The sequence below is a fragment of the Prionailurus bengalensis genome, chromosome A2 (genome assembly GCF_016509475.1).
Source record: "Prionailurus bengalensis isolate Pbe53 chromosome A2, Fcat_Pben_1.1_paternal_pri, whole genome shotgun sequence".
In the NCBI taxonomy this organism is placed as follows: Eukaryota; Metazoa; Chordata; class Mammalia; order Carnivora; family Felidae; genus Prionailurus; species Prionailurus bengalensis.
Genome location: NC_057348.1, coordinates 2,404,430 through 2,432,346, shown reverse-complemented (window position 1 = coordinate 2,432,346; position 27,917 = coordinate 2,404,430). Strand labels below are relative to the sequence as shown.

General features: G+C 56.6%; 1 protein-coding gene across 1 annotated transcript; it reads right to left on the bottom strand.

The window, feature by feature from the left end:
* Positions 1-721: 721 nt before the first annotated feature.
* Positions 722-22,792, bottom strand: GNA15 (G protein subunit alpha 15). The gene is made up of 7 exons (XM_043586107.1): positions 22,040-22,792; positions 15,302-15,486; positions 10,598-10,752; positions 9,739-9,867; positions 6,710-6,839; positions 5,460-5,613; positions 722-2,517 (listed from the first exon to the last, which is right to left on the bottom strand). Exons 1-7 carry the CDS (start codon positions 22,182-22,184, stop codon positions 2,291-2,293), a joined length of 1,125 nt encoding a protein of 374 aa, XP_043442042.1. The 5' UTR covers positions 22,185-22,792; the 3' UTR covers positions 722-2,290.
* Positions 22,793-27,917: the final 5,125 nt, after the last annotated feature.

Below are 27,917 nucleotides of genomic sequence, written 5' to 3'. Positions count from 1 at the left end.
TTCTGGACGAGGAGACCTATGAAAGCAATAACGCCTTGAGCCCACGGAAGTCCCAGCGCGGCCTTGCCTCGCCTCCCTGTTTTCGTAGGTTTGGTATTTTCCACGATCAGAAAAAAAAAAAAAAAAGGGTTTTCAAAGGGTTGGGCGACCCCTCAGCCAGGGGCCCGACGCCCACAGCGGTGTCACACCGGTCTTCCTGCTACGATGAGGGGCAAGTGGCCCTTTGCCTCTGTGGTCCTGCCCCCTGAAGCCCGCCAGCTCAGCCTAATCTCGAGGAAAGCGCCAGGCAAACCTCCACCGAGGGGCGATCCCCGAAATACCTGCAGGGAGATCTGGAGTCCTCGCCCCCCCCCCCCCCCCCCCCCCCGATAGCTGGGCACGTGACCTCATTGTGACCTCACGTGACCACACTTCCTCATCGGAAATAGGGTCATTGCAGGTGTAATCAAGTTGAGGCGAGGTCATTAGGGTGGGCCCCCATTCAGTACGACCGCTGTCCCCTCTGAGGGGGGAAAACGTGGACACACACGGGAGAAGGGGCCACATGAAGAGAGGCGGAGATACAGGAGGGACTGAGCCAAGGCCAAGGGGCGCCTGGAGCCCCCAGAAGCTGGAAGATCCGGGAAGGGAAGGATCCAGCCCTGGGGTCTTCGGAGGGAGAGAGCCCTGCCACCCCTTGACTTCTGCCCTCTAGCACTGAGAGTAAAAATCTGCCATGAAGTCACAAAGCGTGTGGCCCTTTATTTTGTGGTCCCGGGAAACCAAGGCAATCCCTGCCCCGCGTGCTTGAAAACTGCCAAGCTCATCAAAATCAAGCCAGGGGCTTCTATCTGTCTGCCAGAGGCGATGCTCCCCGATTCACGAATCTCTGAATAAAACCAAGAAGTTCTTTAAAATTACCAAACATGGGCGGCTCAGTCGGTTGAGCGCCCGACTCTTGATTTCAGCTCAGCTCGGGATCTCACGGTCGTGAGATTGAGCCCCGCATCAGGCTCCAACGACAGTGAGGAGCCTGCGTAAGATTCTCTCTCCCTCTGCCCGTCTCCCCTCCCCCCTGTCTAAAATAACATTAAACATTAGAAAAATTTTCAAGTACCATCTTAACATAAGATGTGAACAGTAGGGGACACGGAGTGTGGTTTCGTAAGGCAACTCTGTACTCTCTTCACAATTTTTCTGTCAATGGGACTATCCCGAAACATGAAGTTCATATGTTTAAAAGGAAAAGAACAAAAGTGTTGGATGAATCACTTTCTCGGCCCTGCCATCTCGCAGGCCGGAGCCTTCGTCAGATGATTCTGTGTCTCTGTGCCTCGGTTTCCTCATCGGAAAGCAGAGGTGGGCGGGCTTGTGACCCGCCGGGCCCTGAAGGTGGCGGGAGACCGCGGTCCCGGGTAAGTGGAGCCCTCGACGTCTGAACCTTCACCTTCATCGGAGGTGGGTGGGGGGCCCCTGGAATTTTGGGGTGACAACACAGGGCGGGCTTACACGTCCCACACGTCCACACGATCGCTTCCCTCCTGCTCCGTGGTGCCACCCCGCCTGGGACAGGCGCCCCGAGAAGGGGCCGCGCAGTGATAAACAGGACGACCCTAAGAAACCACAGGTGTCCAGAATGTCGCTTCTTTAATGTCCTGGGAGGGGCGCCACAGAAGGGGAGGGAATAAATACAGAAGGGATGTTGCGGTGCGCCCGGCCCCCAGCCTGGGAAGCGGGGGGGTGCCTGTGGGCCTCAGGTTCCCTCGTCTGTAAACAGGGCAGGACACCCTGTGAGCCTCAGATCGTGAAAGGGACAGCGTTTTCCGGGGCGCTTTTCCAGCCGGGAACAGGAAGTCCCCGCGCTACCCAGGCCTCAGCGGGTCGGTGCCGCTTCCTGTCCGCTAGGGGGCGCCAGAGTCCGGTCCCTCGATGGAAGGCCCACTCCCCCATCACGGGGCTGGGGCGGCACCTCCGCGGAGGTCCCGGCCTCTGCCCAGGAGAGATCCTACATCCTCTGCTCGCCCCACTTTCCCCCCCACCCTGGCATCCCAAGTGGCCCTTGCCCTCCCTTTCCGAGGAGGTAAACTGAGTCAAGGGGGGGGGGAGCAAACCCAGGGGCTGTCCTAGTGAGGGGCAGAGACAGGAGGGGGACGACGACCCGCCGCCGTCAACCTCTGACTCACTCACAGCCCTTCGGCCACCTGGACCTGGGGCCGAGCGACAAGCGGCATCCGGGCTCCCTGAGCACCGGTCCGCCCGCAGGTCCCGCCTGCCGCGCGCGGGTCTGAGCCCGGGGGCAGCGGGGCCTGGCTCACAGCAGGTTGATCTCGTCCAGGTAGCGGGCCAGCACCGAGTCCCGCACGTCCTTGAAGACCTTGCGGATGTTCTGCGTGTCCGTGGCGCACGTGTAGTGGCTGAAGAGTCGCCGGGAGCGCGGACCCTTCCTGCCCCCGTCGGCGCTGTCCACGCAGCTGGAGTACATTCTAGTGTACATGTCCAGGATGAACTTCTTGGCTGCCTCCACGTCCTGCTTCGGGCCTGGGGGAGGGGAGGAGGGGATGGGCAGTCAGGGCACGGGGCTCGTGGGGCAGGAGGGAGAGTCTCCTGGGTCAAGGAGGGGATCTGGAGACCCTGCTCCACGCATGCACATCAACGGGGCTGCAGGCGCCCCAGGAACCACGCGCCATGGTGCAGGCCGGCGCCATCTTTGGTTTTTCTAGAGGGTCACGTGACTCTCAGGTCCAGCCAATGGGATCATCGAGGATGGACTCAGGTGAGTCACATGACCTGGAATGGACCAATAAGACTTGGCCCTGGGACTTGAGGCAGAACTGTGTTAAAGAAGGAAACCCTCTCACTTGGCTGGGCTTGCAGCTAAGGGGATGGGAGCCTAGAGCTGCAGATTAAGACATTCCTGAGAGGCGCAGAGGGGTAAACCGAGGCCAAGAGAAGGGGAGGGGTGGCCACCCTGGTGAGGCACCTGCCATGCTCAGTCTCTCTCTCTCTCTCTCTCTCTCTCTCTCTCTCTCCCAAGCACAATGTGGGCAAGGGCTTCTAGAACCCAATCCCTGGTTCTCCTACTTACTCGTTGGGTTGCCTTATATGTTAGTCCATGTTAGCGCTGTGAGCCTCAGTCTCCCCATTTACAAATGGGGATCCTAACAGTCCCAAGCCTCCCAGAGTTGTGAGGATTCAATGCAATCATGTGGAGGGCTCTGTGCTCCATAATCAGAATGTTCTTCTGATTCTTCCAGCCAGGCAGGGTACCCAGTGGTTAAGGCTGGTGGCTCCGGATCCAGACAGCCTGGGTTCGAATCCTGCCTCTGCCACTCGCTGGCCGTGTGACTTTTGGCAAGCGGTTGCACCTCTCTGTGCCTCAGTTTCCCCACCTCTATAGCGGTGAGGAGGAAGAGCTCCACTGCACAGGACTTTTTAACGGGGATCAAATGAGTCCATACGTGAGGGCGCCTCCGGCAGTGTTAGATACCTTAGCCGCTGTTAAAATCACAAACGTTATTCAGTACAGAACAGGCAAGGACTGACACCCGGAAGTCGGCAGAGTACTCCTTTGGCTGGGAGAAAAAGGTGAGCCATGAGCGTTTCCTTTGACATGAAGGAAAACAGTGCCTCAAAACTATCCACTTTATCCCCCTCCCCCGACTCTCCAGACCACGTTCCCATTCCCAAGGCCGCCCAGCCGGGAAGGGAACAAGGGGCGTCCGCCATGCTGGGACAAGTTGCCATCTGTCTCTCGGGCCCCTGAGTCTTCCGGGTATGATTGGCTGAGATTGGCCTCGTGGGCTGCGAGACCTGACAAGGCCAAGCGTCACGCCCGTGGTGATGTCACCGGGCTTAAGACCTTCATCTGCCACATTGCTTGTGTACTGGGGCGAACAGTGTTCCCCCAAATCCAACGTCCCCCGAGAACCTCAGAATATGACCAAGGCACCTCATTTGGAAATAAGGTCTTTTCAGATGTAATTGGTTAGCTTGAAATGGGGTCACACTGGATTGGGGGGGGCCCTACAGCCAATGACTGGCATCTTTATAAGAAGAGGAACGACACAGAGAGAGAGAGAGGCCATGTGACAACAGAGGCAGATTGGAGGGATGTATCCATATGTCCAGGGACACCGAGGATTGCAGGTAACGCCAGAAACTAAGAGCCACCAGGGACAGATCGGACCTCAGAGCCTCCGGAACAAACCCACCCCGGCTTCATTTCACACTTCTGGGCGCCTTAACTGATGGGGATCCACGTCTGTTGTTTTCAGCCTCCTAGTTTGCGATGCCAGGAGATGAAGCCAGCTTGTCCCCAGGACAGCTGCCATCGCTCCCCCCACCCCTTTACGTGTGTGCCATTCGGCCACCAAGACGAGAGTCTGTCCCCTTTTGAGTGGGAGCTGGCCTGACTGATTGGCTTGAGCCATAGAATGAGGCGGCTGTGACCATCCGGGACCTCTGAGGCCACCACGTCGGGAGCAGAGGCTTCCCCACCCACCCACCCCCACCCCCACCCCCGGGCTGACGTCTGGCTACCCTGAGACAGCCATGCTGCGTCCTCGCAGTGGCCCTGGGCGGAAAGTGCTAGCCAATACACCCCTTCCCGGGACCCTCCGAAACCCCACCTCCCCTCTGCGGGATACACTGACCTGTGCCCGACTCCCCCGTAATCCTCTCTAGGCGGCCAGGCCCTCGCCCCTCCGTCTGCGCTGACGGCTCGCCCCCAAACCCGCTCAGTGAAGTCGTCCTGTCCCGATTCACGCGCAATTGCCGAGACGCTGCACAAACCTGTTAGCTACAAGCACCGCAGGAAAGAGGGCTGCTCTATCTGTGAAAACGTTGTGTCCTGGAAGGACTTGTTCAAAGGTCAGGCACCCATTTCCTCGGTGTTCTGCTAACCGAGGGGGCGCCTGTGTGGCTCAGTCGGTTGGGCGTCCGACTTCAACTCAGGTCATGATTTTGCAGCTCGTAAGTTCGAGCCCCACCTCGGGCCCCCCCCTTTCAGTGTGGAGCCCTCTTCGGATCCTCTGTCTCCCTCTCTCTCTGCCTCTCTCTGCTCTCTCTCTCTCTCTTAAAAGTAACAAAATATTCTGCTATCTGATTAGACATAGATGCAGTGACTATGAAAGACTCAAAAAAAGTCTCGAAAACCCAGGCAGAGTCTGGAAAAGGTTGACACCTTCCAGGTGTGGCTCATGACAATGAACTCGACAGCAGACCATGTGCAGAGAATCTGTAACACCTGCGTCTTTAGAACCCCTGCTTGAAGCAGGTGCTTCGGGAATGATGGCTGCCATCCTTCCCCCCCCCCCCCACAGAGGGGGAAACTGAGGCTCACGGCTTGGGTCTGGAACTCAGGTCTGTCTGATCCCATTTGAAACTCCACTGACTCCAGCTGGGGCAGGGTCTGGACCAGCATCTCTCCTGGGAGCTGCTCGTTGGAGCTGAAGGGCTTAGAGAGTTCTAGAACCACTCACCCTGGAAACTGGGGAAGTAGGTAGCCAAGTGGGAGGTGGAGATCTTCTCCTCTAGGATGTCAGTTTTGTTGAGGAAGAGGATGACGGACGTGCTTTTGAACCAGGGAAGTTCCAGGATAGTGCCGAACAGGGCCAGGCTCTCCTTCATCCGGTTCTGTTCGGGGGGAACAGACAGACCACGGCTCCAACACGACGGCCGCCTTGGTCCAGACACGAGCCCTCCCCCACGTGGGGAGGGGGCTGCCAGCCTACCGTCCGGGAGCTCAGGGCTCCCCGATTCCTGGCTGGGTCGGAGGGGGTGGCCCACGCTTTTGTGTGGCCCGTACTGCTCCGACGAGTGTCCCCAAGTTGACGCCCCTCTGGAACCGCAGAATGGGACCATATTTGGAAATAGGGTCTTTGAAGATGTAATTAGTTAAGAAGAGGTCCTTCTAGATTGTCGCGTCTGGTGGCAGGTGTCCTTTTAAAGAGGGGACGTTTGGACCCAGATACGTGGGGAAAAGCCCATGGGACCACCGGAGGCGGAGATGGGCAACGGGTGCACAGAACAAGGGACACCAAGGATGGCCAGTGACCCCCAGAAGCGGAGAGCGCCTGGGACGGTCTCCCCCGCAGGCTCAGGAGGACCGAGCCTGGCCAACGTGCGGATCCGGGGTGTGTGGCCTCGGGCGCTGGGAGAAAAGTCTCTGTGGCTCCGGCCCCCCGGGCTGTGGTACTTTGTTAGGACAGCCCAGCAAACTAGGACACCTTGGAGCAAGCTCTGTGGCAGAACAACCTCAAATTCATACTGTTTGATTCGGTCTGAAAGTCAGGACGATAGCATCTGACCCCTGGATCCCCAAACTGTCCGTGTGGAAGCGTAACCCCTAGAAGCCCCGATGTCAGAAATGGGCCGGGTCTTAATTAGGAGAAGAGCTCACAAAAGAGTGTTGTCCAGCCTTTCGGAATAAAAGCAGGACACTGCCCCTGAGGCAATGACCCATTTTGCCAGGCCAGCTGCCTTGCGCTTCCTGGGGGGGCTGCGGCCAGGGGCTCCGGCGTCCCTTTTTGTGTGTGTGTGTGTGTGTGTGTGTGTGTGTGTATCTGTGTCTCGGGACGCAGCGCTCTGACCACGGAAGAGTGGGGGGCGGGATTCAGAGCCACGCCAGACACACCCGGACCCCATCAGGCGCGGCCATGGGCTGTCCTGCTCGGCTGCACGCCTGGAGGCCAGCAGGAGGCGGTGCCCCCGCACCCGCGGTGGACCTCACCTCTTGGTTGTTCTCCTCCAGACACTGGTCATACTCGCTGAGCGAGGCCAGGTAGATGAGGGCGATCACGTTCTCAAAGCAGTGGATCCACTTCTTCCGTTCCGACCTCTGGCCCCCGACGTCCACGATCCTGCCAGGAGCCAGCCCGGGTCAGAACTCAGACCCAATCAGGGCCCCGTGACACGGCACCCCAGACAGCTGGGACACGTCAAGACCAATATTAATAGCAGCCAGAATCGGTGCCAGTTCCTGGGCCAACACCCCTTGTGTGTTAATTGCCTTTCAGCCACCCTGCAAGGTGGGTGTTACTATTTTGCCCATTTACACACGAGGAAACTGAGGCACGGGAGGGGGACATTTTGCCGGGCTTCTGCCCTGGGCTGCCTGATTTCTGCCCCTGTGTTAGAGGACAGAGGGTCAGACACATCCGGAGTCTGCCCTGGTTCTGGCTGGCTGGGTGGGGGGGGGGGGGGGTGAGGGGGGTAGGGGGGGCAAAGCGCAGAAGAGCTCTAGAACTCAGTTTCCCCATCTGTGAAATGCAGCCACACGGTCCTGGCTGGACAACGCCATCCCCTCGGTGTGTGGCCCAGGGCGAAAGCCCAGCCTCCACCCCCCCACACACACACACACCACAACAAAGCCTGAGCCCTCCCGCCTTCCTGTTCTCTCTCTAAGAAATGTGGGTCGCTGATAACGAGCCCTGCGTCATTTCCCCGGGGATGGGACTGCTACACAGGCAGCCAACAGGAAATGCCAGAACCCTCAGAGCAAGAAGGGACTTGCCCCTTTGCATGGACGGGAAGCCAAGGCTAGCGCCTGTGGCTCCTGATCCGACAGACCAGCCAACCCCTCTTGTGCCTCTTCAGACCCCCTCCAACCCCAGAGCGGGATAGGGGTGCAGTGGCTACAAGTGGGGCTTAGCGGACTGAGATATATGTGGGGTAGGTTACTTGCCAGCCTCCCATCTCCTAATCGGATCCCTCTGATCCTTTACCCCACTGATTAGCTCTCTCCTCACCTAGGAACACTCTAGGGTTCTCACTTAAAAGTCAGCACCTCAGCCCAGCCTTTCCTGTGACTTCCCCAACCTCTACCTTCATTCCTAAACTTTTACAATCTATCCACCCATCTATCCATCCGTCCGTCCGTCCGTCCACCCATCCAACCATTGAACCATCCATCCATCCATCCAACCACCCACACACTCTTCCGTCCATCCATCCATCCATCCATCCATCCATCCAACCATTGAACCATCCATCCATCCAACCACCCACACACTCTTCCGTCCATCCATCCATCCATCCATCCAACCATTGAACCATCCATCCATCCATCCAACCGCCCACATATTCTTCTGTCCATCCATCCATCCATCCAACCATTGAACCATCCATCCATCCATCCAAACGCCCACATATTCTTCTGTCCATCCATCCATCCATCCAACCATTGAACCATCCATCCATCCCTCCAACCACCCACGTACTCTTCTGTCCATCCATCCATCCATCCATCTATCCATCCATCCAACCATTGAACCATCCATCCATCCAACCGCCCGCATATTCTTCTGTCCGTCCATCCATCCATCCATCCATCCAACCATTGAACCATCCATCCATCCATCCAACCACCCACATACAATTCCATCCATCCAGCCAGCCAGCCAGCCAGCCATTGAACCAACCATCCATTCAACCACCCACATATTCTTCCATCCATGCATCCATCCATCCAACCATTCAACCATCCATCCATCCATCCAACCACCCACATACTCTTCCGTCCATCCACCCACCCGTCCACCCACCCTCCACACACCTATACATACATACACTCACCCATCCATCCACTCATTTATCCTTCCATCTTTCCAACTCTCCTCCCACATTCACTAACTTCCACTCTGATCTTGAGCTGATCATCACTTAGCAAAGCAGGGGAATCAAACTCAGCCCCTAGCCTTGTGGGGCTCTCCGTCAGGGGAGGAGACTGATGGCAAACAGATAAATTATGAGCCTTCCTGGTGAGGACTATTGCAAAAGCCAGAGGAGCACGTTTGGGGTATTAATTCAGGACAGTGTGAGACTCAGTATGGGTGAGGTGAGCACAACCCCCGTGTCCAGTCCTCACCCCGCACCCTCCACAGCTCCCTGCCATCAGCCCACAGACACGGAGCTTGTTAAGGTCACTGATGACCCTCTAAATGCCAATCCCAGAAGTCGCTTTTCCCGGTGTACTCTTCCCGACCTCACCTTTGGTCTTCGACGCTGGCCGTCACTCCGCCTGGACCCCTTGCTGCACTGGCCACTCACGCCTCTGCCTTCCAGCTCGGGCCTGTGTGTGTCTAGCCACCTCCCAGATGCCCCAGATCCCTCAGACTCAACGTGCCCCAAAGGACATCATTGTCTGGTCTAACACCCCCACGCTGCCACCACCACCGTGACCCGACATTTACCCCATCGCCCAGATTCTCTGATCCTTGGACTCATCTGGTCCTGCCCATTCTATGTCGGAAGCAATTTTTGCTCCATCCCCTCATTTCCATCCCTGCGACCACTGCCCTGGCCCTTACCAGCGCTCCCTGCCTGGATCATGGCTCCCACCCACTCCCGAGTCCCCTGACCTCCAGCCTCACCCCATCGGGGGGATCACCCTCTGAGCTTCCCCAGGCCCAAATCGATCCCTCTGGAAAACCGCTGACCACACAGTCTCCGTCTCCTCCTACCCAGCAGCCCTTCGAGTTATCCGACTGAACTCCTATTCAACCTTCAATGCCCCAATACCAATGTCCCCTCCTTCAGGAAGACCTGCCCTCCTGGACCTCTGGTGGCGTCATTCCGGGCTCTTCCAGGTCCCACACCTGACTGCATGGGGACTCAAGATGTCTAGATCCAGCTCAGCCTACTTCAGCCTGGAAGCCGCTTGAGGACTGGTACTGGGAGACTCCTATTCATCCTTCAGGGCCCCAGTTCCTTTGCCCCCTCCTACAGGAAGCTTTCCCCAGCTCCGGGCCGTGGGCTCACCGCAGGTTGGTCTTCTGCACGGAGAAGCAGTACTCATTGATGCCGGTGGTGGGCATGCGGCTCCGGAGCACGTCCTGTGCCGTGGGGATGTAGTCCTCCTCAGTGATGCGCTCCAGGTGGGACAGGTAGCTGTGGAGTGAGGAGCCCTGAGGCCTAGTCTCGCAGCCTCCCTTTGTTTCTCAGACCCCCCTCCAAAGCCCAGAGACGACCCTGCGGGGGGAGGGGAGCTGCTGGGGAGGGGCCGGACCTCTGGGTCTGCAGGTGGCCCGGGAGCATCACCCTGAGGCTGAGGGAGCACGGGGCGAAGCAGCCTCACCCTCAGAACAGCAGGACTTCAAGGACAGCGTGAACTCAAGAACAGTGTCACCGGGGGAGGGGTGTCACCCCCAGGAGTGGCACTGTCCCAAGAAAAGTGACGGCCTGGGAACAGGCTGCAGCTGTCAAATCGCCCTCAATGCCCAGCATCGTGCCCAGGGAGTGTCACTGCGTGGTGATGAGCACTGTCCCCCCAGGAACGATGTCACCCCAGGAGCTGTGTCCCCCCAGCAACGACGTCACCCCAGGAGCTGTGTCCCCCCAGGAATGACGTCACCCCAGGAGCTGTGTCTCCCCAGGAATGACGTCACCCCAGGAGCTGTGTCTCCCCTGGAACGATGTCACCCCAGGAGCTGTGTCCCCCCAGGAACGACGTCACCCCAGGAGCTGTGTCCCCCCAGGAACGACGTCACCTGGGAGCAAGACCATCCACAGCACCTCCCGCAGTGGGAGCCAACCAGCCTGGGCCCCTTCTGTCCCGGGACGAGTTCGCCACCGGCTGCATCTGGGCCCCACACCTGCCGCCCCCGAGCCCCGCACTCACTACACGGCCGAGTCCAGCAGGTGAAACTCCCGGCGACGCTCATAACAGGCCCGGATGCCGGCGTCCCTCCACAGCCACTGCATGGCCACCGCGTAGTGCTTCTCGAAAGTGGTCACTTTGTAGGGGTCCTGGCTCATGACCAGACTGGCGTGGTGCTGGGAAGGGAGGGACGGGGCGAGTCAGACATCCCCGCGAGCCACTGTGCCCCTCTGCGACGGAACCCCGCCCCCACACCGCAGTTCCTAGCCCCCCCCCCCCGCCTCGCCTCTGCTCCTTCCTTCGCGCCCGCCTTTGTCCCCAGATGGAGGGCAGAGGGGCAGCAGAGAAGGCACGTGCAGGGACATCAGTTCTGCATCTTTGACACTCATGAGGCAAGTCGCTACAGGTGCCCTCACGACAGACAGGTAGCGTGATGAAACAATGCGTGCAGGTCCCGCGGGGAGGTCGAGGCACACGCAGCCGGAGCCGTGCGCCCGCCGGCCCCTCGTGCTGCCCCTCCCCTGCCTCCACCCTTCCTCCTTTCCTTCCAGCAGGGACGGCGGCTCAGACTTCTGCATTGGCCTGTGCACACGTGTGCGTGTGTCCGTGTGGGCACGTGCGTGTATGCTCGTGAGGGTGTGTGTGTGCCTCTGTGCCTGGGAGTGTGACGACGAGGGCCACCACTTCTACTGAGGTCCTCGCCAGGGCCACCCAAGAGGGAAAGGAAACGAAAGGCGTCAGGTTTGGAAAGGAGTAGGTCACACGGTGGTTACTCGCCGAGAGCATGACTGCACGTAGAAAGTCCAACACAGTCTAGCGATGAGCTGTCAGAATAAGCTAGTTACCTTGGCGAGATCAACAGACACACATCCGATGTGTGGCTACATATTAACCACCAACTGGTGGACGTTTTCAAGAATTTAAATCCCATTTACAGTAGCAAAAAAAAAAAAAAAAGATATCAAATACCTAGGAATAAATCTAACAACACACGTGAAATCTCTCCACGCTGAAATATACAAACATCACGAAGAAAAAATTTGTTTACTAAATGTTTATTCGTGCGAGCTGGCGCACGCGTGCGAGCAGAGGAGGGGTGTGGGGGGGGAAAGATGATCCAAAGTAGGCTCTGCGGGGCACCTGGGTGGCACAGTCGGTTAAGCGCCCGGCTCTTGATTTCACCTCAGGTCATGATCTCACGGTCTGTGAGTTCGATCCCCGCATCGGGCTCTGTGCTGGCAGCATGGAGCCTGCTTGGGATTCTCTCTCTCCCTCTCTCTCTCTCTCTCTCTGCCCCTCCCCTGCTCATGCTCTCTAAATAAAGAAAGAAAAAAAGAAAACATTAAAAAACAACAACAACAAAGGGGGCTCTGCACTGTCAGCACAGAGCCCGACGCGGGGCTCGAACTCATGAACCTTGAGATCGTGACCTGAGTCAAAGTCGGACGTTTAACCGACTGAGCCACCCAGACGTCCCGCTAAGGAAAAAAATGTAAAGGATCTAAATAATTGGAAGGCTGTGCCGTGTTCGTGGATTGAAAGACTCAGGATTTTTAAGCTGCCAGCTCTCCCCAAATTAATCTACAGATTCCATGCAATTCTACCAAAATCCCAGAAAGGCGTGTGTGCGCGTAAACACTGACAAGATAATTCTAAACTTAATGTGGATATGCAAAAGGGCCCGGAGCAGCCGACGCCATTCTGGAGGACAAAGTGGAAGGATTTCCACTCGCAGGCTCCGAGACTACGTATTAGGAAGCTACAATCACTAACATGAAATGATGTTCGCTCAAAGGCAGAGAAATTGACCGGCAGAACAGAACAGCGAGCGTTAACAGATCCAGGCACATCTGAACAGCCGATTGATCACAAAGACGAGACTGTGGTACGGTGGGGAAAATGTCAAGGGGCACTGCCACCATTGAATATCTGCACCAGGAGGATAAAAAAGGAAAGAAACGTGATCACACCCTACACAGAAATCAATTCCAGGTACAAGGTAAATCTAAATCTGAAACAATAAAGCTCCACTTAAAAGACAGCAATAGAGGGGCACCTGGGGGGCTCAGTCGGTTGAGCATCCTACTCTTGGTTTCAGCTCAGGTCATGATCTCCCGGTTTGTGGGTTCGAGCCCCGCGTCCAGCTCCATGCTGACAGCACAGAGCCTGCTTGGGATTCTCTCTCTCTCTCCCTCTCTCTCTGCCCCTCCACTGCTCCCATGAGCATGCTTTCTCTCTCTCGCTTTCTCAAGAATAAATAACGCTTTAAAAAACAAGTAAAAAAAGTTAAAGATAGCGATAGAGAATTTCATCATGACCTTCAGGAGGAAAAACATCTCTTAAGCTGGCTACCAAAAACAAACAAACAAACAAACAAACAAACAAACAAACACAAAAAGCAAAAATCCAACAACACACCAGTGAGCAGAAGACTGACATACTGCACTTCATTAAAATTAAGAGCTATTCATCCGGACACTGTGAAAACAATGAAGATGCAAGGTATGGATGGGCAGAAAATATTTACAAAATACACAACAAAGTGCTCTCCTCCAGAACGTACAAAGAATCTGCTATAAATCAGTAAGGGAAAAAAAAGGGCAAAAACAAAGCCAAAAACAAAAATGGGCGAAAGATTTGAACAGTTGTTTCACAAAATGGAATATCCAAATGTCCGACAAACCTGTGAAGAGGTGTGCAGCCTCCTTCTTAATCAGGGAAATGCAAATCAGAACCACAATGAAATACTCCCAAGAACCCACCAGAATGGCTAAAACGAGCCGACAGCATCCAGTGTTGGCAAGGATGAGTGGCAACTGAACTCTTCATGTACTGCTGGCAGGAATGTGAAATAGTCAAGTGCTTGGAGATGGTCTGGTGTCTCCTCCTAATCTAATCTACTTTATGATCCAAATCTTCTACATAGATACCCAACAGAGATGTGTAGGTCTTCATGAAACACATATGATAGAAATGAACAAACCACAACTATGCCCCCAAAGACGGAAGAAGTACAGACATACAGAGCAGTGTCAGAAGCCAGACATGCGAGAACGTTCTGTATAATTCCATGTGTGAGAAGTTCAAAACTAGGCAACCCCAAAATAGCTGCTGGTTACTCCTGGGGGGTAGTGATTTGGGGAAGGAGCCTCTGGGGACACGTTCTGCTTCTCGTCCTGGGCAGTGATTACACACGTGCACTTACGTTATGATGGCTTCACTGAGCTTGTGAACTGGCTTCTTCACCACGTGGGTTATATCTCAGTTAGAACCGCTATTCTAGGGGCACCTGGGTGGCTCAGTCAGTTAAGCATCCGACTTTGGCACAGGTCATGATCTCACAGTTTGTGAGTTCGAGCCCCGTGTCAGGCTCTGTGCTGACAGTTCAGATTCTGTGTCTCCCGCTATCTGCTCCTCCCCTGCTTGTGCTCTGTCTGTCTGTCTCTCTCTCTCAAAAATAAATAAATATTTTAAAAAAACCCACAAGTGCTGGCGAGGGTGTGGAGAAATTGGAGCCCTCTGTGCTGTTGGGGGGAATGCAAACAAGTGTGGAGGGTCCTGAAAAAAATTAAAATAGAACTACCCTGTGATCCAGCAATTCGACTTCTGAGCGTTTAACCAAAAGAATTGAAATCAGGATCTTGAAAAGATACTAACATCCTGTGTTCACTGCGGCACGAGTCACAATAGCCAAGGCGTAGAAACAACCTAAATGTCCATCAAGAGAATGTGGTGCATGTGCACACACACACACACACACACACACGGCTGTTGCTGAGCCTTAAAAAAAGAAGGGGAATCCGCAAGAGGTAATGACATGAATGAATCTGGGGGACATCACGTTAAGTGAAATAAGCCAGGCACAGAAGGACATATACTGCATGACCCCACTTGCGTGAGGCTTCTAGAAAAAGCAAACTCACGGACACGGACAGCGGCATGGGGCTGGGGCAGGGAGATCTGGGGATCTGCCACTCGAGGCCATAACCTTCTAGTTCCTCAGGAGGACCACGTGCGAGAGGCCTGCCGGGAACCGTACTGCACTGTGCTCCCCACCATTTGTGACGAGGGTGGAGAGCGTGGGAAGTGTTCCCGTGACACGTGCACACGGAGCTGCCCGCCCCGAAGCCGGACTCTGTCGCCGGTCGATGGTATTAACATTGCTACAGCAAAGCGGGTGCTGGTTCGGGACCCCCCCCCCCCCAGGCCACCCCTGTCATCGCAGGGCCCACAGGACAGCACGAGAGGGGAGCTGATGCCAAGTTGCCTGGAATGCATGGAAACTCCTGGGGTAGAGTTAACAAGACCTGGGGACCCAAGAAACACGGCCCTGTCCCAGGTGTCCAAAGGGACATGGCCCTGAATGGAGGTTCTATGAGACACGGCCCAGACCTGTGGTTCTGAGGGGACATAGTCTTGATCTGGAGGCTCCAAGGGGACATGGTCCCACCAGGGTGGGGGTGTCTGAGGGGACACGGTCCTGACAGGGTGGCAGTTTCTGAGGGGACTCGGCCTGAGAGGGTGGGGGAGTCTGAGGGGACGCGGTCCTGCCCCGGAAGTTGTGAGGGGAAGATGTGTTGGGCTTTGGGGTCAGAGGGCACGCATCCTGCCCCGGGGGTCCTAGTGGACACGGCCTGGGCCCGGGGGTCGGAAGGGACGGGTCCCACCCCCAGTGCCACAGGCCCACCAGCACGCGGCCCCGGCCCGAGCCCCCCGCTCGCTCACCCTGCTCTCGGGCCTGCTGAACGGAATCTGCAGCCAGTCCATGGCCTCGATCATGGCCTGCATGGACACGAAGATGTTCTGGTAGATGAGGGGCCGGAAGCCCTTGCGCTCCTCCTCCGAGTAGCCCGCCCCGTGGATGATGCGCATCTGCTTGATGAACGTGCTCTTCCCGCTCTCGCCGGGGCCTGGGGGGGGGGTGGGGGGGTGGAGACACCAGCAGCTCAGTCCCCGGGGCTCCCGCCACCCGCCACCCCGGCCTCCGGGGCTCCAACCCCGCTCCGGAACCCTGGGCGAGCGCCTTCCCCTTGCGTGCCTCAGTTTCCCCTGCTGTCAGAGCCTGCCTGCGAGGGTAAACGAGCGCCCCGTAAGAGGCCCCTGGTGGGGGGGGGGGGGTCAGCCAACCAGGCGCGAGGGGCCAGCCGGCCCGCAGCCTGTGTCCGCGTGCCCAGCAGGTTTTCAGTTTGTGCGACAGCTTTCACGGCTCAAATACTTTCTGTCCTTGTGGTTTTGACATTTTTAAACGATTGAAAGGAATTAAAAAAAAAAACACACACGCGAGTATTTCATCACACGTGGAGCTGGTGTGGAATTCCTGTTTTGGCGTTCCCTAAATAAAGTTTTATTGGCACACGGTCACCGCCATTTGTGTCCCCACGGCCTCTGGCTGTTTGCTCGCTCGGGCAGCAGAAGCGGGCAGTCCGAGAGGGTCTGGCCCGCGGGGCTGAAAATAGTGAGGAACAGCAGAAAGGCTGTTTGGCTGGAGCAGAGTGGGGGGTGGGGGGGGAGGCCAGGTGGAGCGGGGGGCTGGGGGCCACCCAGAGGACTCGGGCTCTCACCCCAGGGAGGTGGGAGCCCTGGAGAGCTATGGGGAGTGGGGCACCCGACCCAGGTCCTCGAAGGTGTGCTGCGGTGGCCGCGGCAGGGAGGACAGACTGCGGGGGCGAGGGCAGGGGCAGGGCGTCCGGGGTGGAGGTCTAGGTGAGTGACGACGGGGGCTGGACCCGGTGGAAAGAAGACATTCGAGAGATATTTGGGAGACGGAGTGAGAAGGCTTCGCTGATGGACCAGAGCGGGGAGAGGGGTCCTTGCAGGGCCATCTACACGATTCACGGGGCCAAGTGCACGCCGGGGCCCTTCTGAGCCCAGGGCACTGCGGGACTGCCCGGGTCCCACGCCCAGAAAAGCCAGCCCTGGGCTTGCGACGATGACACTTAGATCTTCGGTAGTCCCGGTCTGGAAGCTCAGAGAGGAAGGCTCGACTCCCTGCTGCCTGAGCCCTGGCGTGTGTGTGTGTGTGTGTGTGCGCGCGCCTCCGTTTTCCCATCTGTAAAATGGTGTGATAGCCAGGCAGGAGGGGTGGGACCGGGAGGCTCCTCCCACAGCTCCCTGCCCCGCCCAGCTCCTGGGGGACCCTGGCATGGGGTCCTTCCCGGCACAGGATGGGGGACTGGAAGGAGGAACAGGAAGCAGCAGGAAAGGAAGGGGTGGAGCCCAGAAAGAGGAAACAGTCGGAGGGAGCAGAGTGGGGGTGGAGGAGGCGGAGAGAAGAGAGGGTGCCCCCCCAGGAGCTCCGTGTCCCCACATATCTGTGGGCAACAAAGGGCAGGCCTGGGGTGACACCAGGTGTGGTTAAGTCCGCTGGACTCGAGGTCCAAGAACATGAGTTGCTCTGGGGCACCTGGTGGCTCAGTCGGTTAAGGTCCGAGGCTTGGTTTCAGCTCAGGTCACGATCTCATGGTTCCTGGGTTCGAGCCCCGCGTCAGGCTCTGCGCTGACATCGCGGAGCCTGCTTGGGACTCTCTCCCTTCCCCGCCCCCTCTCTGCCCCTCCCCTGCTCCCACACTCTCTCTCTCAAAAATCAATAAGTCAACTTACAAAAAAAAAAAAAAAAAGGAGCGAGAGGGAGGGAGATGGAGAAGAGAGGAAATATGGTAAAACACCACTGTTTGCAGAAGAACCGGGCCCAACTTTTCAGTGGGTCTGAAAGCATTTCAAACTGAAAAGTTAACCGAGGGGAAGAGCCTGACATGTGATGCGAGCTGCTGAATGGGAAACTGGAACAGAAAAAGGGCCCCCGCAGAGAACCGGCCACATCCCGGGCCCGGAGCGGCGCTCACGGAACGCAGTCGTGAGGTTCCGAGGGAGCTCTCCCACTGTGACAGGTGCACCGGGGTCATACGAGATGTTAACACAGGGGAAGCCGTTGAGTAGACAGGGAACTGTCTGTTCTGTCTTTGCCACTTTTCCGTACATCTAAAATTATTCCGAAATTGGGGCGCCTGGGTGGCGCAGTCGGTTGGGCGTCCGACTTCAGCCAGGTCACGATCTCGCGGTCCGGGAGTTCGAGCCCCGCGTCGGGCTCTGGGCTGACGGCTCAGAGCCTGGAGCCTGTTTCCGATTCTGTGTCTCCCTCTCTCTCTGCCCCTCCCCTGTTCATGCTCTGTCTCTCTCTGTCCCAAAATAAATAAACGTTGAAAAAAATTTTTTTTAATTATTCCGAAATAAAAAGTTTCCCCCCCAAAAACACCCAAAACACCCCCACACCCCGGGTCCACAGCCTGAAAGTCTCCAACACGGAGCCGTATGTGTCTGAGATCGCCTGACAGAAAGATGGCTCTTGGCCCACTCTTCATATGGGGAAACTGAGTCCCAGACCGGCTGATGGGCTTGCCTTGGGCCAACGCAGCCGGTTAAGGGGCCAAGCTGGGACTCGGACCTCGTTCTGTCCAAGTGCAGAGCTCATGGGTTAGCGGTATTAAACCAGAAAGTTCCCCATATCCATAGTCACCGCGAGCTTGATTTAACTCTTGGTGTCTGGGCCAAAATACCCCATGCCTGTCCTCAGCCAACCCCCCCCCCCCCCAAAGAGTCCCACCGGTTTGCTATTTGCAAAAGACACCCGGGCATCAGAGAGGTGGGGTGATTTTCCCGGGGTCCCACAGCGAGCAGAGAAGCAGGGGAGTAGACTCGAGCCCCGGTGGGTCCTTCACTGACAAAATGGGCTCCGGCCCGCCTGCCGGGTCAGGCGCCATCAGAGTATCGGACGACGAACGTCACGTCAACGTCACGCGTCCACAGACACTCGGGAGCCGGACAGGTCCTGCGGGGGCTGCGGGAAGGGGGGCTGAGACGACCGCAGGGGACCACACCCTCTGACCTCCTTCCCGGTAGCCTTTCAACTCTCAGACCTCGGGTCTCCCCCAGACATGTGGGGACCCATCAAAGGTCACACAGAGCAACGGCTGACTTGCGAGGCACTGATTTTCTTCTCTCCTGTGTCGTTAAAGGAAAAACAAAAAAAATCCTGGTCGCCACCCACAGCATGGATTTTGTGACTCATGACTGGGTCACAATCTAAAGTCTGAAAACTCCACTGGGTGGAACCCTCTCTTTGCAGCCCGTGACTGTCCTGAAGCCACGGAGGATTCTGGAACCTCTCCAGCCCCAGGTTCCTGGTCTGCTGTGGGAAAGTCCGCAAATGGGGCTGGGGGCTGCAGGGACAGCTTTCCCACCTGGTGGGCCAGAGGGGTAGGGCCTGCTTCCTCCTGGGGGTGGAGAGGAAGGGGAACCAGGCGGCTGCTTCCACGGCGGAAGGCCGCCCCAGACCTCTGATGCTCCAGGAGACGGGGCCACGGGGACATGCCGGAGGGCAAGAGGCTCAGCTTCTAGGTCCAGCTCTGGCTCAGACTGGCTGCCGACCCCAGACCAATCCCATCACCTCCCTGGGCCTCAGTTTCCCCATCTGTCACTGGGGTGCTGTGGCTTTTCTCTCCAGAGGCACATTCACAGGGAGGTCAAATGCATGGGCTCCGGAACCAGAATTCTAGGTTCCGATCCTGGCTGTGTGACCTTGGGCAAATCGCTTCGCCTCTCTGGGCCTCAGTTTCCCCACCTGGGGACAGGAGCGGTATCCACCTCGCGCTCTGTGGACACGGCTGGCTCCTTTAATGGCTTCATTCTGATGTCCACACCTCCCCCCCCACCATTCTCCAACACGCCAGTCGCTTCCTGTCAGGGACGGACTCCCGGCCCCTCAGCCTGCTTCCTCAAAAAGACCAGCCACCTCCAGGAAAAAAATAACTTTTGGTTTCAATTCCTGTTTTCAAGAAGGGAGAGAGGTGTGGAAGCAGCCCTTGGGGCTGGGGGGTAGGGGGGGCGGTCAAAACCACAGTCCGCAGCGTGGTCCACAGGGCCACCATCAGCGCTTGGGAACATGAACAACCTCCCTGCCCCCACCGCACGCCAGCAGAAGGGGCTTCCTGGTGTGGGGAGGGCTGGGCAGTGGTCAGCGTGGCGTGGCACCGGGGACCTTCCCAGCTCTGGAAGATGAGGTGCAGCTCCAGGGGAGGTCGCCCCAGAGACAGGATTCCTTCATTCGCTTATTCATTCATAAAGTATGCTCTGGGCATCTGTTCTCTGTCAGGTTCACTATGCTCCCTGGGCCGGATGCTGGGGACAGAGGCACGAACAAGAAAGACACGGTCCCCACCTCCGTGTAACTGGAGAGACAGACAGGAAAGAACAAGTTAAACAAATCTACAGGACGTCGGTCCGTGCCCTGAAGAAAGGAGGAAGGAAAAGGATGAGCCGCCTTTGTGGTCAGGGAATCCAGGAAGACTTTTCTGCGGAGGTGACACACGAGTTGTGTTGCCTTGAGTGACAGCACCGGCCGCATGGAGGCGTGGGTGATGCCGAGAGCCACCGGCAGGGAGAACAGCAAGTGGAAAGGCCCTGAGGTTCGGATACATAAACTCGAGGTGTGCAAGGAAAGATCGCCAGCATCGGTAAACCTCCGTGCCGGGTGGCTCGAGAGGAAGCGAGCAGACAAACAGAATGAAAGATGGATGCTTCACATGTCCCTCAGGACGAGGGAGTGGGGCACACGATTGATTCCCATACCTTCGACAGCTCCGAAGAAAAGGGACAAGTTCTTTGACAGACATCGATAACCAAAACTGACGCACGAAAAAACAGATAGCCTAAGTAGCCCTAATAATAATAGTATTCAAAGGGGATCAATACTACATCATATATCATACACCCTCTTCCTCTAATAGCCTACCTAGTCTGAAGATGTCAGATAGAGACGGCACTTACAGTAATTAAATTCTTTAATTAAAAAATGTATTTTATTTATTTTTGAGAGAGAGCATGCAAGCAGGGGAGGGGCAGAGAGAGAGGGGGACAGAGGATCCAAAGCAGGCTCTACACTGACAGGCGAGAGCCCGATGTGGGGCTTGAACTCATGAACCACGAGATCGTGACCTGAGCTGAAGTCAGGCGCTCAACTGACTGAGCCACCCAGGCGCCCCGAGTAATTTAATTCTTTTTTTTTTTTTTTTTAATTTTTTAATGTTTACTTATTTTTTTGAGAGACAGGGAGAGACAGAGCGTGAGCAGGGGAGGGGCAGGGAGAGAGGGAGGCACAGAATCCGAAGCAGGCTCCGGGCTCCGAGCGGTCAGCACGGGGCCTGACGCCGAAGCCGGACGCTTAACCGACTGAGCCACCCAGGCGTCCCAAGTAATTAAATGTTTAATTAAAACCTTCCAGGCTCAGATAGCCTCACTGACGATTTTACCGAAGCTTCAGGAAAATGAAATAATTGAAAAAAGCAGAGAAGGCAAGGGCCTGTGTCAAAGGATCGCAGGAGGAAGTTGCAGGGGTTGGGGTCTGAGGGGCTAGCCACGGGGCCATCGGCGGGACTTGAGACCGTCCCCATGCCAGGTTCCTTGGAAAACTAAATGGGGGGGGGGGATGTCTTTTCCATAAAAGACTAGAGTCAGGAGGGCCCTAATTAAGGTGCAGTCTTGGGGGCCCCAGGCTTCTACACCCTCCTCTCCACTCCCCAGGGCCCCCCCCCCCCCACCTCGGAGCCAGGGAAGAGTGAGGCCGCCATGCGGATGGCCGGCCTCCTGGCCCAGGGCAGGCAGATGTGACTTCCGGACACCCGAGACCTTCCCTGGTGCCCCCCCCACCCCCACCCCAGGGCTCAGGATGTCCCGGGAGGCCCTCTGAGGCTGGCCTCCGGAGGGGAGGCCCGCAGGGCCCCAGGGGTGGAGGGAGTGGACACGCACTGGGGACAAGACTCCGCGCTTCGGGAGGCCACAACCTTGGAGCCTTACAACCTGCCGCCCCCTTCACTCTTCCCTTCCACCCTGGTTTATTTTCCTCCTCACTCTTCTTGCCGCCGGAAATTCTCTCCCTGCTCATTGGCTTCTGGGCCGTCTGTCTCCCTGTCGGCAAGATGAGGTCCCCGGAGGCAGGGACATCGCCCATCTCCGTGGCTGCAGGCGCCCGCCCGGAGAGTTAGTCGATACTTCTCGAATGAATGAATCCGTGAGCCAGTGGGTCACAGCCCGCGGGCAATGCCCAGGCCCAGGGACTCCGCGGCGAGCCCGCCGGAGCAGGCGGGGGCCAGGCCCTCCGCGGCCGGCGTGGGGCAGACAGACAGGGGGCAGGGCCCTCGGCGGACGACGGGGAGGCCCCGGGGCGGGCTGCACGCCTGGGCTCATCGCCCCCTTCCCCTGAGGCCAGGGCAGAGGCCGGCAGGGCACGCGGGGCCTGCCCCCCCCCTCCTCCCCCCTGCACAAGCCCGTCCCGGCCGGCCCGCTGCCCACACCTCGGGGCGAGGACCTGGTCTCTCTGGGCCTTAGACTTCTCGCCCCCAAGTGGGTCAGGCTCTCCCGGCCCCGTGGGGTCCCCGGCGGCGTCCCGTGCGCACCCCACCCGCCGCTCACCCAGAAGCAGCAGCTTCAGCTCTCCGCGGTCCCTCTTCTTCTGCTCCAGCAGGATCCTGTTGATGTCCTGGTCGATCCGGGCCGCCGCCTTCTCATCCTCGGTCAGGCAGCAGGGGCAGCAGCACCAGGTCAGCGAGCGGGCCATGGTGGGGGCCTCAGCGGGCACCAGGCGGCATGGCCCCGCCCCGGGGAGGGCTCCCCGCCCCGACGGCCGCCGGGCGTACCGGGGCCGCGCACCCTTCTTGGGGGGGGGTCACCCCCGGGGACGCCGACTCCCCGGCCTCGAGCGCCCGGCGCCCGGCTCGGCGAGGCCTGGGTGTCCGGCGGGCGGCTGGGGGCGGGAGGAGGCGCCCAGGAAGGCGCGGAGGCTCAGGGCTCCCCGCCCATCTCCAGACCCGGCCTGCCCTGCCAAACTGGTTGAGGGCGGGTGCCCCCCGGGGAGGGCGGGGTGCCGGGAGGAAAGGCCCAACCACAGGGCGCAGCGAGCGTCCCCGCAGCGCCCCACCGGGCCCTCCTTCCTCATTCTGGAGAACCGGCGCACTCCATCCTCCCGGGGCCTCTGACGCCGCCTCCAGGCGGGCCCCGGGCGCACCCCTTCTTCCCCTCCGCGGAGCCGGTGAGGGGAGGTCGAGAGGTCGTGGCAAGGCCAATAAGATCTTTTCCAGAAACGGGCGGAAGCCAGGGGGCTCCCGTGGAGGGGCCGTCTCAGGTGCACGTCGCCCCGACTCCCCGTGATCCCCAATGGGCACATGCGAAACTGAGGCACAGGGCCAGGAAGTGAGTTGCCCGGGCGCCGGGCGGAAGAACAAGACAGGGCCCGGAGTCTGCTGTCGCCCACAGGGCCCCAGGCTCTCAACGCTGACCAGGCGGCTTCCTTCTTCCTGCGGACGAGGACTGAGTGCCCACTGTGTGCCAGGGACAGTGCCGAGCACAGCAGGGCACAAAGTGACAACACTAAGCCTAACATTCTAGATGGAGACGCAGATAAGGAAATACCTGTTTAACATTCAAGGCTGTTGGACGACGTACATTCCGAGCGAAAAAGACAGTGGAGCGGGGGCTAGGGCACGCTGGGTGCTTGGGTTGGGGCTTTAAATAGGGGTCAAGGAAGGTCACCAGGAGGGGGAGTCGGACAGGCAGCCTAGGCACAGGGGGACCTTGAGGGTGGAACGTGCCGTTCAGGGACTTTCCCGACAAGGCCGTGGGGCCACCTGCCCCTGCCCCCTGGGCCCCCCGGGACCCTAGAAATAGGACGGTGACACATGGCTGCTTTCTGGATGGGCACTCACAGCCAAAGGGGACGTCTTGGGTTGTCTCCAATCCAGCAGATCTTTGCCCTGTTTGACGGTAGAAACCCCGCTTTGAGAGGTTCTAGAAGGCTCTAGAAAGTTCTGGAAAACCCCTCCCGCTGGAGATACACGTAATTCGGGACACCCCTCGGATGGCACCAGCAAGGCTCAGAGAGGGTGAGTGATGTGCCTGGGGTCACACAGCAGCAACCGTCAGCCCTCCCCCACGGCAAGACCTGCAAGACCCGTGTGGTTTTCTTTGCTGTTGATTCATAACGAACAACAGATGGGAAGTTGGATAAGGGCCCCCGTTGGGTCACTGGGGCTGGCAGGCGCTGCCCTACTCACCACCCCACCCCCACCCACAACCGGATGGCTGTGAGGAGAGGTGCTCCCCAAAGCCGGAGGCCTGAGTGACTTTCCACCCTCCGGGCAGATGAAAAGCAGAAATAGGTCTGAGCCACGCAGAGCCGGGGAACAGCAGAACAGAAATAACCAGCTTGGCAAAAACCCGGAGGCCAGGCTGAGTCACAGACCCGGGTCCAGATGCGGGCACCAGGCCCAGGACCCTGAGGGTCACCAGGCCCCTAGCACGCCACGACGGGACCCAGGTGTCATGGGGTCTAGCTTAACGTCTTCTGTGGCTCCCGCTCACTGGCCTCGGAACAAACGGCCGGGGTCCTCGATCCCCCCCAGGGGCCCGGCCTCCGTGAGTTTCTCCGGCTTCAAAATAAATCTCCTTTTCAGTTCCCTTAACTTCTCCCCTCCCCCCACCCCGTGCCAGGCGCCAGCGGGAATCTGTCACGTTTTAGTTTATTCGGGAATAGCAGGGCGAGCTCTTGCATATTTTTAAGACACACACACACACACACACACCCCGCATAAAGCGTGAATATATAAGCCAATAAATTCTTGTGAAACTTGCATCCACTTGATCTGAACCCAGGTGAAGACTGAAGATGTCACCAGCCCCAGGAAGTGCCCAACGGTCCCCAATGCTCTCACTCCTACGGTGTCTCTATGTTTGGGGAGTAATTTTTGGTAATAAGATTTATCTTTTCTTTCTTTCTTTCTTTCTTTCTTTCTTTCTTTCTTTCTTTCTTTTTCTCTCTTTTGAAGAGAGAAAGGGCACAAGTGAGCGAGGGGCAGAGAGAGAGAGGGAGAGAGAGAGAGAGAATTCCACACAGGCTCTGCATTGTCAATGCAGAGCCCAAAGCGGGGCTCGAACTCCTGAACAGTGAGATCATGACCTGAGCCAAAGTCGGATGCTTAACTGCACTGAGCCACCCAGGCGCCCCCAGACTTATCTTGGTTTTCATTCTGAAATGTACGTGGCGTCGTGTTCACTTTCTTTGGTGTGCGGTTCTGGGATTTTGACAAAGGCACACAGCCATGTAAATTATCACCCGAACAGAGGACGGAATGTGCTCCCACCACCTAGAAATACTCCCTCCAGGGACTCCTTCGTCGTCAGACCCTCGCCTCGTCCCCAGTCCCCGGAAACCACTGATCTTTGTTGCTATGATTTCTAAAGTACTTTTCTGGAGGTTGCACAAATGAATGCTGTCTTAGGTAGCTTTTCAGACTGGCTTCTTTCACGGAGCATTTGAGATCCGTCCTCTGCAAGCTGGGGGTGCACCGGGGACCTGTTCCTTCCGGCTGCTGAGCGGTTGTGGGGCCCCACACGGCAGTGCTCACCCACAGAACACACGGGGGTTGTTTCTAGGGTGCAGTGATCACGAACAGTGCTGCCGCACGCGCACGTGTTCGGGGTTTCGGACGAACATCCGTGTTCATTTCTCGGGGAGAAATTTCTAGCAGGGGGATCTCCGGGCCAGGGTAACTGTTCGGCTTTGTGAGGAACTGCTATCGGTTTCCCAAGTGGCCACCCCAGTCTGCATCCCCCCCCCACGCCACCCGCCCCCCCCCAGCGATGAATGAGGTCCAATTGCTCCGTGTCGTCTCCAGCACTTAGCATTGTCTGTATTTTTAGTATTAGCCATTTTCAGACGTGTGTGTCTCCTTATGGATTTCATCCGTGTCTCCCTGAGGGACCAGTGGCATTGAACACTCTCGCGTGTGTGCACGCGACATCCGTGTGTGCTTCTTGGTGAAGCGGGGGTCCTTTCAGTGCCTTGTTTTCTTACGACCGTGTTTTGAAAATTCGTTGGGCAGGCTGGGCGCAAGTCCGTTGTCGCGCGCGTGGTTTGCAAACGCTTTTCCCCCAGCCCGTGGGTCGGGTTTCCGTCCCCTTAATCGTGTCTTCCCTGGAGCAGAAGTTTTAAATTTCGATGATGGTTCAATGAATCAAATTTTTTTTTTTAACTTTATGGATGATGTCTTCGGTGTTTTATCTGAGAACTGTTTGGCAAACCCGAGGAGGTGGAGATGTTCTCCGATCTTCTCTTCTGGGAGCTTTATTGTTTTACATGTTACATTTAGAGCTACGACCACGCGGAGTTCTTTCTTGTATGAAAGTAGAGGTTTTTCCCCTCCTCCCCTTCCCCTCCTCCTCTCTCTCCTCTTCCCCCTCCCCCTCCTGTTTTTCCTCCTCCTCCTTCTTCCTCTATATGTGAATGTCCAGTTGTCCCAGCACCATTTGTTAAAAAGACTGTCTGGGGCGCCTCGGTTAAGCGTCCGACTTCAGCCAGGTCACGATCTCGCGGTCCGTGAGTTCACGATCTCGCGAGATCTCGAGTGATCTCGCGTGAGTTCGAGCCCCGCGTCAGGCTCTGGGCTGATGGCTCGGAGCCTGGAGCCTGCTTCCGATTCTGTGTCTCCCTCTCTCTCTGTCCCTCCCTCACTCATGCTCTGTCTCTCTCACCCTCAAAAATGAATAAATGTTAAAAAAAAAATTTTTTTTTTTAAGAAAAACAAAAGAACGGATGTGGGATATTCACCCAAAGGAATGCTGTGGCCACAGCTGGCGGTGAGGATTGACGACCCACAAGGACACGCAGCACTCTGTGTCCCACAGATGTGACACTGAGTGATAGATAGAAATGACTCACCACAGTTCATCTTGCGCAGCTCTCCGCAGATAAAGTTCACAAATGGAGAAAAGGAAACACAAATTTTAGGGTAGCTTAATTCAGCTGTACATTTGTAAAGAAAAGCAAGGAAGCTGAATTTAAATAAGTAAATTAAAAAAAACTAACTTGAATTTAAAGACATAAATTAAAAAAAAACTAACTTGAATTTAAATAAACAAATTTTTAAAAACTAACTTGAATTTAAATAAATTTAAAAAACTGACTTGAATTTAAAGACATAACTTTAGGGGTGGCTGGGTGGCGCAGTCGGTTAAGCGTCCGACTTCAGCCAGGTCACGATCTCGCGGTCCATGAGTTCGAGCCCCGCGTCAGGCTTTGGGCTAATGGCTCGAAGCCTGGAGCCTGTTTCTGATTCTGTGTCTCCCTCTCTCTCTGCCCCTCCCCCGTTCATGCTCTGTCTCTCTCTGTCCCAAAAATAAATAAACGTTGAAAAAAAATTAAAAAAATAAATAAATAAAGATGTAACTTTAGGGGCGGCTGGGTGGCTCAGTGGGTTAAGCATCGACTTCGGCTCAGGTCACGATCTCATGGTTGGGGGGTTTGAGCCCCACATCGATGTCTCTGCTGTCAGCACAGAGCCCGGGGTCCCCCTCTCTCTGCCCCTCTCCTGCTCACTCGCTCTCTCAAAAATAAACATGAAAAAATTAAAGTGTTAGTTTCTTTAAAAAAAAATACATTTTTAGAAACTGTTATGTAAATAAGTAAATTTTAAAAACCCAGCTTAAATTTAAATAATAAAAAAAAAAAGCAAGGAAGCAAAGAGGGACATTACATAAGAGAATCAATTCACAGAGGACATGGCCACCGGAGCGCGTATGCACGAGGCACAGAAAAGCAAAATATGAAAGGCCTGAAAGGAGAAATCCGCAGATCCACAAATCTGCTCCCAAACGTTGACACCCCTCTCTCCGTAATCAATAGAATAAGCGGGCAGAGTATTAGCAAGAATACAGAAGATCTAAACACCACCATCGACCGCATAGACTCGGATCAATATGGTGATGTGATTTTTGGTAAATACAATGACAATTCAGTCGAGAGATGGCAGTCTTTTCATTTATTTATTTTATTATATATATATATATATATATATATATATATATTTTTTTTTTTTTTTTTTTTTTGAGAGAGAGAGAGAGAGAGAGAGAGATCATGAGCGGGGGGATGGGCAGAAAGGGAGAGACGACGCCCGGATCATGACCTGAGCAGAGATCAAGAGTCAGCCGTTCAACGGACTGAGCCACCCAGGCGCCCCAACGCTTATCTAGTTTAAGCAGGCATATAATTTTGCGTTCGTTTCAGATGTACAACGTGACGATCCGATATTTGTGCCCATCGTGAAACCATCACACGAGGGGTCTCGTTAGGGGACATTTTGTTTTCCCGGGATGAAGGCTTCTAAGATCCCCTCTCACCCACCTTCACCTGTGCGGTACAGTGTCACTAACCACGGTCCCCAGGCCGCGCTAGCCACCCTGGACCGCTGACGGGCGCCCGGTTAAATTTCAGCCTGGGGCTGCAGCGAGCGGGGCAGCG